We start from the raw sequence: 21,621 nt of genomic DNA, 5'->3' as shown, positions 1-21,621 counted from the left end.
AGAATAACCATACACAAAAAACTTTCATTCTCGAAACAGTCATATTTTTAGCCCTCGATGAGCAGCCAAATTGGATCCCTCAATTGTTCAGTTTTCTTTCCATCCAATCTCCATCGATTCGACTCTCTAATATATATCTCAGGCCGCACCTTCTCTCCCCTACCTGATTTTAGCCGCAATTTTTCATCTAACTCACCACACATCCTACTGAACTCTGACAACTCAAACCAAACTGTAATCGACACTAAATCCACTTTGAATAACCCTGCAGTTCACACACCCGATGAATTTTCAAATTTTAAGGGCAAGTCCCACTAATTTTTAACAACCACATATCAACCAATCAAACCCCTACCCCTGTCGTAAGCTCCACGTCCAACATTGCTCATACTAACGCCACACCCATTTTTTCATCCCTTTCCATTCATCCCTAGACCCATGACTGATGACCAGCTTGAACATGATCTGGACGATTTCATAAACAACCAACAACAATTTCATAACACCAAAAACCCACCAACTAGTCATCAAATGACCCACTCCGCTTCAACCCAAGAATCATCCACAACATCTCTCGGTAATGCTCCCATCCGCGCACAGCGTTTTTTCATGAAACTTAACTATCCAATAAAAAACAACAATTTTTAACTACTGCCCATCATCAACTAGACTTCTTCGAAGTAATCACTCACGTCACACTAATACATCCACGTTTTCAGTTGGAAACATTCCCTTCTTCCCCAATACATATATAAAAACGCACAGGAAACCCAATAGTTTGACAAAATAAGTGATAGAAACTTATTTTCCCGCGTTTTAAAATTTTTCCTTAACCCGGTTGGAAGGAACTGAAACTAAGCTTAAACTAACCAAGGCAGCTTACTAGTTCGCCAAACCAACCGCATGTACAGGAAAGTTTCAGTGTACCCAATGCAGATTAAATCCAGATTGAAGCTGGATGATTATTATTTTCAACCTTGTTATGAAATTTTATTAAGAGCTGATGAAACGTGAAAACACATTAAAAAAACTATAAGAACGAAGAACAACCCGATTTTGAAAAACGAACAGAAGCAAAAAACAAAAGAGGAAACACCTGTTAAAAAAAATTTTAACACGAAAAGAGATTCTGCTCAAAGAGATGGTAAGAGTACACACTCCTCTGGCCTCACCCACCAGAATGACGTCGCTCGAAGTACAAGTGCTCGCCATGTGCTAAGACCCCGACCATCAAATTTTTACTAAGAGTTGCTCTACTGTGAGCAATTTTTTGAAATAACCAAACTAATAAAACCGTTTTTGCGAAAACAATTAACAAAAATCACAACTAAAACTGACTTCAGTAACAAGGTGCAGATATTAAAAAAGTGTAGAAAATTTCTCAGAACAAAAGGAACGAGCAGCAAAAGGAGATGAAACAATTTTTCGACTCTGGAAGGGCAAATCTAATGGTTTGCTGCCGTAGTCATAACCCTCACAGGATACAAAGTATGGAGTCAATATTGCAGCAAAGGTACTCATTGAACAAGAACGTTGGTTAACTCGATTTTGAACTCAGACATACGGATTCTAGTCACAGTGGGAAGTCAAGCAGTATCTCACGATTCGATAGATAGTTGAGAAGGAACAAAGTCTCGCGAAGTCAACACATCACTATACTATTCTGCAACCTTGACTGGATTTCTCAACTCAGCTACGATATGGGCAATCTTCTCTCTATTCACAAGCAACTGTTTTTCTTCTCTCTCTATGAAGACAACTCGTTCAAAACACAATTAACTGTTTCTCTTCTCTATCCACTATAAGAAATCTACTCAAAGAAAAAAGAAAGAATTTTTTCCAACCATCTTTACAATTTTTGAACTCTCTGATTCCTGGATGGGTGGAGCCAGCTCAAAACAATTATTTATTATATCTTATTATAATCTTGATTATTACTTCCCTAAATACTTAGAACAAACCAATCACGATCCATGAATAAAACTTACAATAATTTCCAAGGCTGAAACCATTTATAGTTTCAGTCAGAGAAGAATAAATTTAACTTGGCAAACAGTTGCTCTCTCTAAGTTTCGTTCTCAATTCTAAATCTCGCAAAAATACCAGTATACACTGGATCTATTCAGACTAGAAGATATAAGAGCATGATTAGGATGGGTTATTGACTAAGAAGTTGCACGAACCTATCCGGTCGAAAACAAGATAGCGTGATGAACAGGCTTACCCGAAATTACTCTATGAGAAAGTCACCCCAGATAAGCTCATCAGGTTGCTACAGATGTATGGTGAAAATCCATTTTGTCCTTAAAAACGTTCGTCCGCTACAGGGTTGCTACGATAAAAAATTCTTTGTATGGATGAATCAAAAGTGTTCTGGTTCGTTTGGATGAAAAGAGCAACATGAAAACTCGTGTAGAATGTTCTAAATATTCGAATTCAGAAAACATACGGAACGTGTTAACATAAACATGTCGGCGTTTTAACCTGTCAACAAAGACATCTGGAAAATGTGAAATTGAAACGCTTGTTAAACAATGTATAGATCGAAAGTTGGTACATGGATGAATCATAGGCTGGATCGGTGAAGGATGAATGATTCGATGAAACCCCTGTCTGGCACTAAATTGTATACCTGATTTTCGCCCTTCTCTGAATCGCCCCCTCCCCCCACCTCCACCATCCTATTCCTTTACGCTACGGGTAAAGATATAGCCTTACATTCTGGTTTTTCAACTTGCGTTCCATCCAAAAACTGAAAAATTGAAAGAAAAAACTGAAAAATTAATTCAGAAAAGCATGAATAATTTCTGAGAATAACTTTTTAAACTGTTTTTCTTGTTTTCTTCCAACAGGAGACTCATTGGATAAAGCAATTCTTCAAACGATTCTTGATGATTTGGGAAAGTTGCACGTTAATAACCAGCTCATGATATCTATTCACTGAAACAGACCCGACGTGGCAGACCAAATTGTGAGAAACAGCAAAAACAGTATCAACATGGAAGTCAAAAAACAGTTACTGACCAAATCTCTTATTGAAAACAAACTCGAATTTATCAAAATATTCGCAGAGATACTAGATTTGAAAAAATTTCTGACGAAGAAAAAACTTGAAGAGATCTATAAAAGCAGTTTGGAGCTCTCGGCCGAAAGTTTTCTTCACGACATTTTGAAAAGAAAAAAAGGAAAAGGGCCCAATGATCCAGTATCTTTGGATGATATTCAATCGGCAATGTTCAGTATCGAATACAAACCTCAATATGCGGAACCAGCTTCAACTAAAGATGACTTGAAAACCTTCCTAAATCCAAAACGTGAATTGTTCGTTTATTCGCTATTGTTCATTCGGCTGGAAGCAAGCGAATATTTCTGGGAAAACCTGTCATGCAAAATCTCATCTGCGCTTTTTGCGGTTTTAATTTCTGAAAAAATACTGGGAGAGTCTGTGACGGTTCGAGGTGACAGAAATCTGCAAGCTAAAGTTCACAATATGAACAAAAAATACGAATTTCAAGCCAAAGGAGTTTTGAATTCATGCTTTGTCAACAGCACCGAAAGTTGTCAAAAGCTTTTAACAGTCGTGCACGAGTCTTGGGGATCTAAAACATGTATTGACCTAGCGATTCAGGCTAATTGCAGAGAATTCATTGCTCAGAGTGGTTGTCAAAAGCTATTACAACACATTTGGTGGGGAAACCTCTACAAGAGGCCTGGAAAAAATGAATATCTGAAAATTTGGCTGCTAACAATTCTTCCATTTTTTTTTCTTCCCTTTCTTTCTTCGATAAAGTTTGACGATGATGACGACGAAAGAGAAACCTTAATAAGGAGGCCTCGCAAAACATTTCCGTTGAAGGCAGGGGCTTCAGGTGTTTCGAAAGTTTGGCTCCAAGTTATTTCAGTGAGTCTGAAATATTTCAAATTATAATTGTTGAAAAAACGAGCAAGTTAGCCGTTGCTAAGGCGCAGATCTTTGAATTTCTGGAGGGTGGAGCGGACTTTCAAAAACTTTTGAAAAAAAACAAACAAACAACGAATTTTCTGCGTTTTTTTCCTACTGAAAAGTAGTTTAAATCGGCGCCCAATGCATGCGTCCTTAGAAAAAATTCAGAGTCGGTCGGCCAAAAAGGAATATCGAAAAATTGCACCAAAGGAGAGATCAGTGAACTCCTCAACGAACAGTGGAATCGTTGAGGAGGGGGCGGCAGCATGTATTGACTTGCGCACTTAATACCAGATAGATAAGAAAAACTTCAAGTGATTCACAAAAAGCACAAATTTAATACAAAAAAAACTAGATTTGATTCAGAAATTAATCCGTGCTGATCATTCTTGTTTTCCGGACAAATTAAACAAATAAGAAATATTAAAATCTATTTCTTCTGATTTTATGTCGGTTTTTGAAAAAACTGATGAAAAGATTCTTACTAAAGTTTTAAGGGCTTAATTTATTTAGCAAAACTGGGGTTCAAAATTATACCCAAAAAATTTAGCTCTGGTTTGTCAATTTTGGCTCTTTTAGTGAACCTAATATTAGGTTAAAGCTACTTGCCTTAATGTTGGGCGATTTAAATTAAAGGTCAACAAGTCTTATGAAGACCAACAACATTTGAGAATCGAAAAAATTTCTCTAATTTTGTATAAATAATTTTAAAATTGGTTGACTGCAAAGTATGCATTTTTTAACATAAAAATCACACTTTTCATTACGAGACAAGTGTTTTGCGAAAAAAGGTGGATTCCGCAACAAGGACGCTCCCTTTGTTCTTTCGTTTTCTTTGATTGTTCAAACATGTTTAAAGACATGTCTCTGGATTCCACAGACCTACGCGCTCCAAAATGTGCGCTTATCTAGTGCATAAATTGGCCTCATAATCAACCTATTAAAAATATATCATACAATTTCCATATTTATTTCCAAGTTATTTCAAATTTTCTTTTAAAATCGAATTTTGTACTCAAAAGAACATTTTCCAAACTAAAAAAAATTACGCATTCAAATTTTAGTTGTTTGTGGGTATAGCGTAGACCTAGATACATGATAATGGCATTTTTTTCGATATCTCTAAATTTTTTTCGACGCTAAAAACTTTTTTTTGTATAGCATGTTTATATATGCCTTGATCAATTTCTGATAATTAAAAAACTCAAACTGAAAAAAATATCCATGAAAAATTTTGCCAGAAATTAAAAGTTTGAATCTTTCAGTATATGAAAACAGAATGAAAGAAAACTCTTATACAAGTCAGGTTGTTTCCAATGCATTGTAACTAAAAGACGGTCAAATCTTTGGGTATTATAGTTTTGAACAAACCATGGTTTTTGTCACCTCTGTTCAATAACGAACACACCCCAAAAGTTTTGAGATACTAAATTCTTAATTTTTTTTTGTTAATACAATTTCTATTTGTGAAAAATCACTGACCATAGGCCTTTCATGCAATTTTCTCTTCCATGGAATTGCATGAAAAAATTTTTAATAGTAGCATTTTTCTCTGTATGATAACTGTATGATTAGCCTTTTTGGTCCATCTGGACCTATATATCGGGGTTTTGAAATAAGATGGATATCCTTCAATTATTTGAAAAGAAAAAATCGACTACTTTTTTGATTTATTTATCGTTTCTGAAAACCTTACAAATCAAAAAGTGTTTCCTTGACTCAACGGGTCAGTCACCTTTTTCAGAGCGCCTTAACATCGTAAATTAGATGGTGTCAAAAGATTGGAAACTTTCCCAGTTCTGTTTCGATAAGCATTGGGAAATAATTTCAGAAAAACGTTTTTGGTTTCTAGTTCTTTTATTCATCATCTAGTCACGATTTGCCATTAACCAATTTGTCGAGAGCCAACAGATTGTAAGAAACACGTTTCGTTTTTTGTTTCGGTTTAACCTATAAACTCCCGAGATTAACTGGAGTCCCTGCTTCGAGCAAGAGGTTAGCGAGAACATCGTTAGTGATCCTAAGGTCACTTTCTGTGAATGGATGCGCCGTACAAAGATCATGCGCTTCTATTCAGCCCCCATTGTCACTTTCAACTTGAATATTATCTCAATGCTGCTGTTTTTGGCACTGTTCAGTGTCGTAACCGTGAAAGGTGAGTAAATTTATGGAAGCGAGTTATATTGAACTTGAATAATGTAATTCATGATCCAGTAGTTTGTGAGCTTCATTCCATATTGCAGTAGTGCAATCCTAGATCAGGTGCTGGAATTACGTATTGATCAACGTCTGATTTGCATCTCAAATTATTCAGGTCGATCAAAAAGTGTGACCAAAAAGAGTAATGCATACGTTAAGCACGGTTGATAATAAGTCAAACCGAAAAAAAAATCAATTATTAGAGTTTTTTTTTGAAAACAAAATGACCGCCAAAAAATAAATTTCAAAAATTGAGATGTGTTCGAGCCTTCTGCTTTATCTGAACACAAATTATTATAATTAAACGGTAATTACTTTCCAATCAAGGTTTGAGGAAATATCCGGGGTGGGAGGAAATAGTGTTAATGTACTGGTGTTTCACTCTATTTCTGGAGGAGATCAGACAGTTCATCATATCCGAGAGTTCTTGTGGAAGACGGTTTTCTGCGTACTTTGCGAACAGGTGAATCAGTTTCCTTATCTTTTTTAGTGAACATTATTTTAAATCCAAATCGATAAAACCTTGAAACATACAGTTGAACCTTTTTTTCTTTATTGCTCGAAAATCAGTCATAATAGTAAGTTTATAAAATCCAGAGAATTTGGGTTTAAAAAAAGTTTTTTTATTTAGAGTAAACTTAGCTGAATGAAAGAAGAACCGAAAATTTATGTATCGAACAGGGGTGTTTATAGGATTTCTCGAGGGGGGACGGATTTTCCAAAGTTTGGTCGACTTTTATTTGAGCCAACCAGTTCGCCCAAAGCACTAAAAAGACCCTGTTTTGACCAAACTTTGCGCCCATTAAAATTAGTTTATATTGGCGCCGAAAGCACCTTCAGAAAATTTTTTGAGTCCATCACTAAAAAATGTATATCTCAAAATAGTACAAAGGGGCGAATTTAGGGTCAGCAGGGGTCGAATCCCTTGGGAAAGTGAGGTCCGATCCAATTCCCTCATTAAAATCTAACCCTGGTATCGATTAATATGCATATGATAAGAGAGGGAGACTGAAGTGGATCAAGTAAGATCAGATGAAAACAAGACAGCTAGTATCAGGGCAAAATTTTATATTTTCCCACTGTCCTTTAACTGCTCACCAATAGTTTTTGGCAAGGAAAATCTGCTTCCCTAAGAAATTTGTTTTCCTTCCCTAACGCCAACTCCCATAATTTTGACATCAGTTTTGCGGTATAGGGCATTATTATAACAAATCACCCCATGCCTTTATTTAATTAGGTGATTTTGAGACCGGAGCAATTTACAGAGCTCAACTAACATGCGTTGATCATCACAGAGAAACTCGGAAAAGCGTGCATGAAAAATTCCAAACTTGGCAATTTTCAAACCCACGAATTCTCCCTAAAAAGAACGATTGCAGATAAATTTGCAGGTTGCAAATTTTGGTTTTGAAGCGATAAAAAGAACGAAAATTTTTTCAAGTTTTTGCCGATTTTTCTAAAATTATTACACAGTCGGAACTTTGACACAAGATAGATGAAACTGTTGTTTAGAGTACAGCTGAACAAAAAACCGTTAAAAGTTTTTCGTATAATCAGAGGACGTCAGGGAGGACTTCATAAAGCCAAAAAGTCTCTCAAAACAACAAAATCACTTCGATTTTTCAGACCTGAAGTACTAGTTGGAAAAATTTTGATCTTTAATGTTCGCACAGAAATTTAACCGCGACGGAAAACCCCTATTGACAACTGGCTAACGTCAGATTCCTTAAAATCACATATTTTTCATCGTCTGGAGCTAGCCAGATGAATTTGAGTCTGTCTAAGGGTTAAAGATTGTGTTACAGTTTAGCTTTATGTCATCAGTCAAACGAATCTTACTTAAATTTCCACTATAGTAAAATATAGCCAAATAGCTGGCTCTCAAATTCCCCGCCCAAAAAAACAACGTGATTAGAGCTAAAAACGGGGCTAAAAACTGTTATTTTAGTTATTTCTGAGAACGGTTACATATCGGATTCAAAACAGATGGAATGACCCTTTCCTCGCACGCAACTACTCAAGCTCGAAAGAAACATTTGGCTTGGACATTAATTCAGTCTTTGAGAGCATTTTAATAGCAAAAAAGATTTTTAAAAAATGATATAAAAGTAAAAGACAACTTCAATTCCATAATCCCCGCTGGGTAACCTTGTTATCCTCCCAATTTACAGATTCGAGAGGGTTCGGGTCGATCCAGAATCTGCCACTGAACAATCCGGGTCCCACTCATTTCAGGCAAAATTACTCGTGTCGTACGAATACTACCTGTCAGAAAGCTTCTTAGTTTTCGATAATTCTTCATCTACAATTTATCCTCTAGTATCCAACTGTTGTCTTTTCTTTCCGAATATTATCTTCTTAAAAAACTCCTGTTTTTTGTCAAAAACAGTGACCCAATTTCGATCTACAAAATTTTGCAAATCATTTCAGAAATTAAAATTTTCTTCTCCACCTAAGTCAAATAGCTTCATACTGGGTTTTCACTGCCTTCCTAAAATAATTTTTTCTGACTACTTATGGAATCCTTATAATATATTTTTTTTGCCCCTGCTATAAAAAGTTTTGGAATGTGTACAGTGCCAAGCACCAATCAAAATTAACTTAGGGTTATTAACCAATTATTATCTCTTATACAAATCAATGCACCAAATATTAAAAATGGTAAATTCTAATGCTAGGATAGGCACTGAAGAACCCAACCATAATCTCTAGTGAGCGTACGCAGAACCCATCAGTATGCCAGAAAGCGATAATTTGTCATACGTAGATTTATAAAATCCACTCAGGTTATTAAATATTTGCACTATTTTATTTACCGGTGTAGAAAAAAGTATTGCCAAGAAAAATTTCCATTGTAACTAAAATTTGTCCAGAATCAAAACAAAGTACAAAAATTATAGTATAATATCCAGGCTGGCTTTGTTAGCTTGATTCAACAATTTTCAACACACAAAGACCAGTCAAATTTTTCTTTGCATTCCAGTTTTATCTTCACATCTTCCTCCGTCGTCTGCTCAACATCGCTCTAAGACGTCGTCTTCCGGAGCGTCATAATTCTCGTTTGTTTCCTCACTGTCATCGAGGCCTCCTCAGAGCATCTGGACAGAGTTGCAGGCTCTGTCTTAACTTTTTGGCTTATACAGCCTAGGTCAACAGCAGGGTAGAAGGCCTGATACCCTGCTGTTACCACTTTTGATTTCTGTTGCGGTTCCCGCAAAAACTGTTCTGCAAGCTCATGAGTACGCTTCGCTTCTGGTCAGCTTGATTTTCTTCATCTTCTGACGTGCACGGTGTTTACCCTACCCGTTTTTCCCAGCAGATGTCACAGAGTTCCTATGAGTCAAAAAGGCCGCCATGTAGACACCCGGTCCTATGTCTAGCCGGAATAATTGGTAGGTTTCGGAGTTTCTGAACGTATGTCACTTCGCGCGTTCACACAGCCACGACGCCATAGCAGCACGAAACGGGGCAGCAATCTCTCCCTCGCCCATAAACTTTCAATCGCTTTTTGAATCTTCAACACTTTACAAATTGCTATGGAAATGCAGGCTTCTAAATTGTGTTTTTTTTGGTAGGTTCCGAATTTTTTGGTAGTTCGTTCCTGTGTGATCTTGGAGCCGCCATACTGATATCATGGCAGTAATATCTAGAATGGACGTGTCCTGAGGTTAGTAGGGAAGCCTCGTGATAACCATTTCCCCAAATGCCCACATCAACATTAGTGTTACTCGTTTTGGGTAGCATACCATTTGCGCTTAACAGTGACAAGTGTATTCCCCTTGTTCATCCTGTAACACTTAAGGGAACAATTCAAACTCAGGGATGTCACGAGCTGATGCACTTGCTCCAGGCGTTCGTGCGATTCAATCGAATTAAACCATGCCAAAAAATCGCATGCTGTCATCGAGTTCTCATTAGTTAATCCATGGCAAACTGCAATCAACTTAATTTCACTTTTACGAACCTGGTCATTTTTCTGTACATTTTAGTTGAGATTGTTATTTACTCAAAGTTCTCAAACAGTGGCCTATCAAACTTTATATCCTTCCTGTCCTCAACTGGCGGCCAGCACAGTCGACAGCTTGCGTAAAGCTTTTGCTTGGTTCAATAATTGGCGTGAACAGAAAAAAACATCCGACAATTAAGATTGCGAAAACAACAAAAACACTCACTTGAGACGACCAATGTTCTTTACGTTATTCATTTGGAGTGTTCCAATTGAGGGAAGTCTTTTTCTTTACGTCCTGTTTTTCGTTCAATTTTTTATAAACCATCATTGTTACTTTACAAAAAGCCTGATTTTTGAATCCAGCAGTAATTCGATGAGACACCCGGTCCTATGTCTAGCCGGAATAATTGGTAGGTTTTGGAGTTTCTGAACGTAAGACACTTGGCGCGTTCACACACCCACGACGCCATAGCAGCACGAATCCGGGGCAGCAATCTCTGCCTCGCCCATAACCTTTCAATCGCCTTTTGAATCTTCAACACTTTACAAATTGCTATGGAAATGCAGGCTTCTCAATTGTGTTTTTTTTGGTAGGGTCTGAATTTGTTGGTAGTTCGTTCCTGTGTGATCTTGAAGCCACTTTACTGATATCATGGCAGTAATCGCTAGAATGGACACGTCCTGAGGTTAGTCGGGAAGCCTCGTGAAAACTATTTCCCTAAATGCCCACACCAATATTAGTGTTACTCGGTTTGGGTAGCATACCATTTGCGCTTAACAGTGACAAGTGTGTTCCCCTTGAATCAAAATAATGTTTATCCCAGCTCTTTGCCCTGAATCCTCTAGCAACGACTCCACATTCATCATGACCTGAGCAAATCCATCTTTCTCGTCAATCGTGTGAAAATCGGTCGGTAGTGCTCAACTCGCCTTTTACTTCCGTAAACTACTTACGTATCCTTCACTCAACCTCATGATGTTTGCACGCAGTACATTTTTTAATTCTCTTTTGGATTTCTCCGGTACAGCCCGAGAACTTTTCACAACAGTTCATACGATCTTCCTGACTTTTTGGCAAGTATCACACAGTTAGGCACTGAGAAGGCTTCAAATCTTGTTCCGTTCTAGCATCCAGTACCACCAATTGCATGTGGTGGACTGTTTGCTGTTACAAAATAATGCACCACTGGATGCCAGAGTGAACTTCGAACAAGAAGGTCTCTGATAACTTTCACTGTGCTTCAAACTCATTTCCTTTTCGAGAGCTGCTAGCTTCTTCAGCATGTAACACTTAAGGGAACAATTCGAAGCTCAGGGATGTCACGAGCTGATGCACTTGCTCCAGGCGTTCGTGCGTTCTATGGAGTTAACCATGCCAAAAAATCGCATGCTGTCATCGAGTTCTCATTAGTTAATCCATGGCAAACTGCAATCAACTTAATTTCACTTTTACGAACCTGGTCATTTTTCTGTACATTTTAGTTGAGATTGTTATTTACTCAAAGTTCTCAAACAGCGGCCTATCAAACTTTATATCCTTCCTGTCCTCAACTGGCGGCCAGCACAGTCGACAGCTTGCGTAAAGCTTTTGCTTGGTTCAATAATTGGCGTGAACAGAAAATAACATCCGACAATTAAGATTGCAAAAACAACAAAAACTCTTGAGACGACCAATGTTCTTTACGTTATTCATTTGGACTGTTTTTCGTTCAATTTTAAATAAACCATCGTTGTCACTTTTCAAAATGCCTGATTTTTGAATCCAGCAGTAATTCGATGAAAGTAAAGGTGTATTTTGATATCTAAACGAAGAATCGCTGTCAACTAGTGGATGTAAAATTTTATTTTGTTGTTTATTGTGTTTTTGGCGTGAACATTTGGCGTGATCAGAAATCAACATCCGACAATTAAGATTGCGAAAACAACAAAAACACTCACTTGAGACGACCAATGTTCTTTACGTTATTCATTTGGAGTGTTCCAATTGAGGGAAGTTTTTTTCTTTACGTCTTGTTTTTCGTTCAATTTTTTATAAACCATCATTGTTACTTTACAAAAAGCCTGATTTTTGAATCCAGCAGTAATTCGATGAAACACCCGGTCCTATGTCTAGCCGGAATAATTGGTAGGTTTTGGAGTTTCTGAACGTAAGACACTTGGCGCGTTCACACACCCACGACGCCATAGCAGCACGAATCCGGGGCAGCAATCTCTGCCTCGCCCATAACCTTTCAATCGCCTTTTGAATCTTCAACACTTTACAAATTGCTATGGAAATGCAGGCTTCTCAATTGTGTTTTTTTGGTAGGGTCTGAATTTGTTGGTAGTTCGTTCCTGTGTGATCTTGGAGCCACCATACTGATATCATGGCAGTAATCGCTAGAATGGACACGTCCTGAGGTTAGTCGGGAAGCCTCGTGAAAACTATTTCCCCAAATGCCCACACCAATATTATTGTTACTCGGTTTGGGTAGCATACCATTTGCGCTTAACAGTGACAAGTGTGTTCCCCTTGAATCAAAATAATGTTTATCCGAGCTCTTTGCCCTGAATCCTCTAGCAACGACTCCACATTCATCATGACCTGAGCAAATCCATCTTTCTCGTCAATCGTGTGAAAATCGGTCGGTAGTGCTCAACTCGCCTTTTACTTCCGTAAACTACTTACGTATCCTTCACTCAACCTCATGATGTTTGCACGCAGTACATTTTTTAATTCTCTTTTGGATTTTTCCGGTACAGCCCGAGAACTTTTCACAACAGTTCATACGATCTTCCTGACTTTTTGGCAAGTATCACACAGTTAGGCACTGAGAAGGCTTCAAATCTTGTTCCGTTCTAGCATCCAGTACCACCAATTGCATGTGGTGGACTGTTTGCTGTTACAAAATAATGCACCACTGGATGCCAGAGTGAACTTCGAACGAGAAGGTCTCTGATAACTTTCACTGTGCTTCAAACTCATTTTCTTTTCGAGAGCTGCTAGCTTCTTCAGCATGTAACACTTAAGGGAACAATTCGAAGCTCAGGGATGTCACGAGCTGATGCACTTGCTCCAGGCGTTCGTGCGATTCAATGGAGTTAACCATGCCAAAAAATCGCATGCTGTCATCGAGTTCTCATTAGTTAATCCATGGCAAACTGCAATCAACTTAATTTCACTTTTACGAACCTGGTCATTTTTCTGTACATTTTAGTTGAGAATGTTATTTACTCAAAGTTCTCAAACAGTGGCCTATCAAACTTTATATCCTTCCTGTCCTCAACTGGCGGCCAGCACAGTCGACAGCTTGCGTAAAGCTTTTGCTTGGTTCATTAATTGGCGTGAACAGAAAATAACATCCGACAATTAAGATTGCAAAAACAACAAAAACTCTTGAGACGACCAATGTTCTTTACGTTATTCATTTGGACTGTTTTTCGTTCAATTTTAAATAAACCATCGTTGTCACTTTTCAAAATGCCTGATTTTTGAATCCAGCAGTAATTCGATGAAACTAAAGGTGTATTTTGATATCTAAACGAAGAATCGCTGTCAACTAGTGGATGTAAAATTTTATTTTGTTGTTTATTGTGGTTTTGGGTCTCGTCATACGTTTGGGTCTAGTCTAGTGAGTGCTTTACGATACTCCACTCACTTTTTTAGTCCAACGACTTGAGCTTGAACAAAGATCCGTTTTGTCACTGGGGAGTCCCGGTGACTAGTTTTAGTTAAGCCTATATTTTATAATTTTTTTGAAATAAAAGTTTTTTGTTCTGTTAAACTTGTGCACTGTCGCCATGAAGTGTCTTGGATCACTTCAAGATATGGAGCAAACGAATCAAGTGTGCAAGGATCTTTTAGTCATTGTAGGGACTTTAGGAAGCAAAAGAAGCTGAGATAGCGATGGAGGGCGAAAAGCCCACACCAGCAGGGCGACTCCAAACCATGCTGTTCCGTTCGTGAAATGCAAGAAACGTTGAATCAACTGGAGCCTCGCTATCACGAGATTATCAATTGATCTGAAGCAAGAAAGTAAGCAAGCAAGAATCTTGCAAGAGAGAGCTACCTCAGAGTTTTTCTGGTTCAATTTAGGAGACGAACTTCAAACTGCAAGCAGTCCTCAGTAGTTTATGTTGGATTCAAATCGTCGGGGGTGAGGTCTCCCATATTTTAATGTAGGCTATAGATTCTCCAGTCATCACCCTTTATTTCAACATAGGGAATTGATTTCACAAGTATAGGTTTCAGAGTCTCAGATGGTAAGATGGTAAGTTTTGTGCCATTCCCCCGAACTGGCACAGTCGAACCTGCCGATGCATGACAGAGAGAACATTAAAGGCTTTAGTACCGGAATTGTGATAAGGAGGAGGCTCAGAATTTTCTAGAATTTAAAGTTTTCAGTATTTCGATTTGAAATAGAACATTTCTGAGAAATACGTAAAACGGCCATTTTGACTGAAAATAGACAAAAAAAACAACAACCGGACAACAACCGGATCTTAAGACAAAAACTGGTCAGAATTTTTTCGGAAAAAAGAGGAGAAAGTGAAGCCTTTTATTCTGACATGAAGGCACGATAAGGTGTTTATCGAAAGAAGATCGTATAGGCGGAAGGTCCTTTGGGACATTCGGGACAGATACGAAACCCCCCGATCCACGAATAAAGAGAGAGAACGACTTTTTCTCCGGGAGAGTGCGGACTTAGAGGCCCGGTGCCCAGAGACTGTTAGAGAACCTTAACTGAATTTTTGAGCTGCTGTAATTCACTACACTTTTTTAATTTACTCCAATTTTAATCAAAATTTCAGAGCATAAGGATCTAGAGTCGAGGAAAGATTTAATCTATAATCTATCTCTAATGAAATTAGTTTTTAAGTGTCACTAAAAACCTATCAACTTATGGTGTTCTAGCTGTATTTTTAAAGGTAATCACGTTGTCTGGGAATCTGAGACCCAGCTATGTGGTTATTTCGCATGTAAACTGATAAAAAGCCGTTTGACTGATGGCTTGAAATTGAAACTTTAATACTTAACCGTTAACAGACCAGAAAAATAACTGGCTAGGTCAAGACTGGTAGAAATAAGGTAGCTGACGTCAGCCAGTCGTCAATAGGTGCTTTTTGTACGCTCCGTCACTGTGTATTGTCTGGCCGAATATTTTGGTGTAAAAGAGGGTAAAATAAATTTGATTTACGACTACTAATAGGTTTTAATTCTTATTTTATATTACCTATCTCCCATTTAGACCCAAAAAACACCCTATTTTTGTCAAAAATTACCAATTTTTGACCAAATTGTTGACCCCCTATCAAAAGAAACCGCGCGGAAAGAGACTCTCGTTTTTTTTTCTGAATTTCGTCCTTATGTTTTGAGGAAAAAACTTTTCAGATTTTAGAGGCAAAGCGATAACTTTTTTTGCGCTAGAAGATTGCTAGCATAACGAGCCAAATTAAAAGGGAGCAGTTTTCAAGAAACTTTTCACTTAGCTCAATGGAAAGAGATAGAAACTTAAAGATCGAAAAAGAAGAAAACGGAGGTTTCGAATCCGATCTTTTTTTGGCCAAGTTTTTGTTTCTTTACAAATTTTGGTCCAGTTTTTTTTTGCATTATTCCAGTATTGTACAGGTCTTCTGCGCTCATCTCAAGCTTTTTAAAGCGCTCTCAGCAAGAATTGCGAAAAAAAGTTTCTGAGAACCTATAAAGGTATTGAGGAAAGGCCAATTTAGCAAACGAATTTTGATGTTTTCTCAAAGACTGACAAATTGATCGGAATTATTTGGGTACCAAGTGTCGAAGTTTTTGATCACCTTTTTGACTGATTTTTGGTCGATAGTGTCGGGAAAATTTTTTTTTCAGAAATTATCGTTTAGGAAGGTCCAAATTTTAAGGAACACTCAGTGCAAAATTTTTTCTTTATGAAACTCTAATTTTCCCCATGAGGCAGGTTAACCGGTTCAACTAACTTTTTTTTAAATTAAATAAGACCGCAATCGGAGTTTTTTACCCGGCGAAAACATTTGGCTTTGCGATTTTTGTGGAACCCTCCAAGTAAACCTCCGGTGTCAGTCAAGCCCCATTATAACCCTCTTTAGTGAAGAATCCTCCGAAATAGATACAGTAAACCCCCAGAGTCAATTTTGTCTATCTGATTCAATCTGACACTTCCCGGAGACCCCTTCGAGGCAAAATTTTGAAAATTGGGAAATCTCAGAGAACTCTCCGAAGTAATTCTAAACCTCCTTAGTGAATTTAGAACAACCCTAAGAAATAATTTAAATGCTTAAAGTACCCTCCAAAGTATCCCTCCGAAGTAAGGTACATGTTTTGAGTACACTCTGAAGTAACTCTCCGAGGTGACTTAAGCCCCTTAACAACCCTCCTTAATGAAAATTAAGCTGTGTGGTTGCCTTGAGCCACTGAGAAGGAAGCCTCGGTCAATCCGGAAACTAATAGAAGAAAACCTCGTCGAGTGTTATAGAATAAACACATTCACTTGAGAAGAGAAAAGTGTTACCTACTTCCGTGCACTTGGAATTGTCCGAGTATGGGAGAGCTTTTGCTTAGACACTTAATATTTTCGATCAGAGGTTGCTTTGAGCTACTTAATAGGACAGCTCAGTTAATCGTCCTGTGCTGTGCTTTGTTCATTTGGAGTGCTCCAATTCAGCAAGGTCTTTTTCTTTAAGATTAGATTTAAATTTATCCTTAATAAAGCAATCTCTGATATTTTAAAAAGAATTGTTTAGTTTGAAAGAGTCAGTGATTTGAAACATCTACAGTGGTAATTTTTTATTGGTACGAGAGATCGCTGTCACCTATTGTGTGTGTTGTTATCTGTTTGTTAATTGTGTTTTGTGTGTTGGTTATTATAACTTGCGGACTTCTGAAAGCATGAATTCACTCCAAGCTGCTGGAATATATTCTGGCTTTGACCATCTGGGAATCATGCACTCGGACAAGGATTTTACTCTCAGCCCGTGGCAAGAGAAGAACAAGAAAGCGATGTCTAATTCACCATCAAGACAGATGTCAGAAGGGAGGACAATGGGAAGGTCCTCGAGATTCGATGGGCTAATGAGATCGATGGACACGCAGAAAGTTGGTGTTTTTTCGAGCACTAGGCTGCAACCTCAAATAACGTCGTCTCAGTGTTGGGCTCGGCCAGTGATGTGAGAGGCTGGTTTGGCGACGTGATGACAGGTCTTGAAGAACTGCTGCAAGATATGACGAAAAGAATCCAACGAGTAGAGGTGAGGGCTAAACAGGGCCAAGAGAGTCTAAGATACGAGCTGCCAGACGCGAAATCACAAGCTAAATGCGATCAGGTCCACTTGATTCAGAACACCGATCATTGCCTTGCAGAGAGTTTAGCTCTAGCCACCAACGAGTCTGAAGAAAGGGATCGCAGAATGACACGAGGGATTGAGCGATTACTGAACGATCATGACAATACCTATGCTCAAATGATGACTAACTTGGATAATGGATTGGACGCTAAGGTTGATCTTATGATGCTGAAGCTTGATAAAATTTTGAGCAGCAACAACCGAGAAAGTCACCCAGGTGCAAAGGAGAGTTCACGTCAGCCAACTGATTGATTCAGGGCCCCCAGACATAAAAAGGCTCCTCCGAGGTTGAGAACAAGATTTGAGTCCAAACAAAGGGAGAGACCTAGGGCAGCCCCATCGGGGTGACGTTTGCCCACAGTGACTCACGTCAGATCGGTTCCAGATTTGAGCACCGTCTCACATGACACTACGATGTATGCATCAAGTTTTAGCCATTCAATAGGTCTCTTGAAACGTTTAACACTAAACTCTCGAAGTCTACTGAGAGAGATGAAAAAGATCAAGAAGAAGCAAAAATGTGGCGCATTGACGAGCAATCTGGAAGGCACGGCCCTGAACTGTGTTATGGCGAAAAAGACAAATGAGCGTGACAGTTAGTGCTCGTAAGACTTTCGACACCTTGCTGAATCGTTTCGACTCGGGTATGCAGGGGCATAGCGCGAAGGTGAAGTTTAAAATGAGGCACCAAAGTGATGATGAGACAGTTGACAAACCTTTGGATGACCTCGAGCTGCTGAGAAGGAGCAGCAATCTGATGAGTGAAAACCAGAAAGGAACTTAGCCATCGAAGTTCATGGATGGGGTGAGAATTGGTGAAATGAAAACCATGTTGGACTTGCACTTTAACTTGTCAGCGGACTGTGTTCCCACGCCCGATAATTTGTGCATGAAATTGCGTGAGTATCTGGTCATAAAAACGAGGGCTCAGAAACGCTACAAAAATTTTGGCAAACATAGTGGAATGAATACAGGCACAACTTCTGGTTGATATAAACCTCTTGATGAACCGCCAAAAGGTGGTCATGCGCCAATTGTGGTTCGCTGGACCATCTGGTATCAGCCTGCTCCATTTATGAACAAAACATGAAAGCTGCTTACTTGATGACTGGTCGCAACCGATGAGGATCACGAGGAATATGTGTAAGGGCTTATAATGAAACATGAACCAAGAAGCTTCTGTTGCAATCTAGAAGGGCATTTTAAATCAGAATGCACTCAGTTTTGGGATGCAGTAGTAGACGCGAAGCATTCCCGCCACAAAGAAGCTATTTTAGTAGTAAAGGTCAGTCGAGCTTGCCTAATTAACGAAGCTGAGTTGCCGAAGGAAGAAGTGTCACAAGGCACCTTTACAAATAATAAGAAGAAGACCTTGTCGGATGATACAAGTTCCTGGAGCGTGGAAGCTGTCCCATCTAGAACGCTTAGGGTGGACTGTGACCTAGTGGCTCGGACCGCACTACAGAAAATTCAGCAAGAGCTAGCTATGGAAGAAGTTGAAGAATGGATGAGGTTCGAAGTGGAGAATACGGAGCTGCGTGAGAAATTGGATACTCCAGAGAAGACAGTGAAAACAGAAGAAAATGGGTACTCTAAGAGCCGCGGTTTGAAGATGAATGTCATCTCGTGGAAAAATTTGGCGAAGACAAGATTATGTCAGTCATATCGGTTTCGGGTCATCAGGTAGTGAAAAACTTGTGTGAACCGTGTGAAATTACCCTGGTACACCTTGGATAAATGCAAATTATTTGAGTGAAAAATATGTTGAATCCAGGGCTGTGAGAGCGTTACTCACAACAGGTAGATTGAGGCTGATGAGGGTAGACGGGAATTAAAGAGAGCTCTATGGCCCATACCCAACACTGATGATTGTCGATGACATAAACATCTATACGAAGGCTCAACTGACGATTGCAAGTGATCAAGTAGGCCGGATCTATATCGGACAAGAGTAGCTCAAAGTACGACGAATTGGACACAGTGCCATGCTTGAGAAAGATGCAGTCCACATAGGTTGCGAAGCCGATCCAGCTGGACGTGGAGGACAGGCAGCTCCCCGTAAGGGGACTGCTTGACACCAGAGTGGTGGTTCTTGTGATGTCCATAAGCACCTGGACCGACATGGGCCTCAAAAGGTCGGATTTGACACCGACTAATTTCAGGCTGGCTGAGGCCAACCAAGGATTTGATACCGACTAATATCAGGCTGGCTGTGGCCAACCAAAGGCAATCTATGTGGCCGGAAGGACATCCTGCGAGGAAGGCAGCTCTGGATGAGCTCTCTGGTCGTCAAAAAACTCGATAAATCCAACCAGTATATTTTAGGACGCGACTTCGAGCGAAGCTCTGACGTCACAATTGACCTCAGCGACTGAATGACACGAATCAAGGAACGAGAGATGAAGTATGAAAAGAAACCTGTAAATAAGATCTTGATAAATCAAGCGAAGGTGCTGATATTCTTGGATAGTTTGAAACCGAATCAGAAAGTTAGTTTGAAACCGAATCAAACTGTAGTGGCGACGTTTAGGATAAGGAATTTGAGTAGTATATGTCAGGAAGAAATCGTCGGGGGGGGGGGGGGGGGGTTGATGGCCCGCATGTATTAACATAGGCTATAGAGTATCTGGTCATCACCCTATGTATAAATATAGGGAATATTTTTCCCAATGTATAAAGATTGAAAATACTGTTGGTAAGGTTTCATGATTTGAGTGATGGTAGGATAAAAAAAGAAAAGCGGTTTCTTTTTGGATTTTGTGAGGAAATGTTCTTTTTGCAAAAGTTTCGGCGCGCGTTAACTAATTATTAAATATCATTGATAAATTATGTAGGAGTAGACTTTCCAAAGTATTGAGGTTGCTTCTAGGTTTCAGATTTTGAGATGGTTAGATGGTAAACTTCAGCAAAATTTTTGGCGCCCATTTTGGCCAATGTTTAATATTCTGAACGTTTTCTTAATCAAAAAACAATAAATTACTAATCTAAACGCAGCGTTAGAAAACGATTGTTGGAAAAAAGTTAGTGGCAGAGAAAATGTATAAGTTTACAGCATCTTATACACTTTTATTACATAATTCTTTTAAACAAATTTAGAGGTTTAATATGTTTTCCATCTTATTCGACTTCCCTTTAAGGGTAAAAAAGCTCAGTTCTTTTTTGGCTCGTTCACAACTTTCGACTGCATGGTTAATTGTATCAAATCCCCCTTAGTTGACTTCAATTTCACTACCTCATCCAGCACTTTTCATTACTTTGCCAGCGGGCCATCTCTAGAGTCTTCTAATGCGCGTTTTTTCAGTCCTTTACTGCTAGTCTTTTTTTACTTTTGACTTTATACTACTGTAACAGCAATACGTTTTATTACACCGGGACAGCATTTTAGTATATCTGATCTCCTCCTTGATCAATCCCGGTTCCCCTTGCCATGTTTCTTTTGTTTAGAGCTGCAAGTACGGGGGAAATTTTTTTTCGCATCTGCTCTGAAATCGTCTCGACAGTCCTTACTTCGCATTTCAATCCATTCTGATCGCTTGCTGGAAAGGATACATTCATTCAAATTTTCTTCTGCAAAAGACAAACAGAGGGAATCTGTACTCATTTCGATTTCTTAAAATTGTTGACGTCGCAAAACCTATCGAGAAAGTTTTAATACAGCTCCAACATTCGCAACTTGGCATACTGTAGTATGAAGATTTCTACTATAATTGGTTCACGATGCTCTATAAAAGATTTATCAAGTTCCACTTCATACAAATCTTTAGCTACGTCATTGAGACTCCTGGAGAACTGATCAGTGATAGCCTCGTGGGTTTTTTTATCTCCAAAATTTTTGTCATTGTATGTTTTGATCTGTCCATTATTTGATAGCCGTGCGAACTATTTTCTAGCAGGTTCATTGTTTCGGCTATCACACCAGATAATGGAATTTCATCACAGATTCTTCTAGCAGCAACAGATTAAAAGAAACTGATGAATACTTTACGCGGTGTGTATTGTACAAATCGATGAATTTTTGTATACTGTAACCTAAGATTCAAGTAAAAGTTGAAAAGTGGTGTGATAAGTGTTCCGTTGGTCAAACTGAAGCTCCATATAATATTCGTTGCGGTTCTTTTAACAAATTGTTTTCTTCTGCATATGTCTCCTTACTTTCCATAATAACATTTCTGGTAATATCAAAAATTTTAAAAATAGGCGG

At 38.7% G+C, this 21,621-nt stretch overlaps 1 protein-coding gene across 1 annotated transcript in view; it reads left to right on the top strand.

Annotated features, from left to right (window-relative positions):
* The first annotated feature begins 6,004 nt into the window (after positions 1 to 6,004).
* LOC134839914 (transient receptor potential cation channel subfamily M member 2-like) overlaps positions 6,005 to 21,621 on the top strand; it is a 112,896-nt gene continuing 97,279 nt past the window's right edge. The window contains exons 1-2 of the mRNA XM_063855542.1: positions 6,005 to 6,098; positions 6,470 to 6,605. Coding sequence (XP_063711612.1) covers positions 6,005 to 6,098; positions 6,470 to 6,605 — 230 coding nt within the window. The remainder of the gene's footprint in view (positions 6,099 to 6,469; positions 6,606 to 21,621) is intronic.

This window comes from Symsagittifera roscoffensis, chromosome 2 (assembly GCF_963678635.1).
Source record: "Symsagittifera roscoffensis chromosome 2, txSymRosc1.1, whole genome shotgun sequence".
NCBI classification, from domain to species: Eukaryota; Metazoa; Xenacoelomorpha; order Acoela; family Convolutidae; genus Symsagittifera; species Symsagittifera roscoffensis.
The sequence above is the reverse complement of the archived record's forward strand: the minus strand, read 5'-3'. Positions and strand labels throughout refer to the sequence as shown.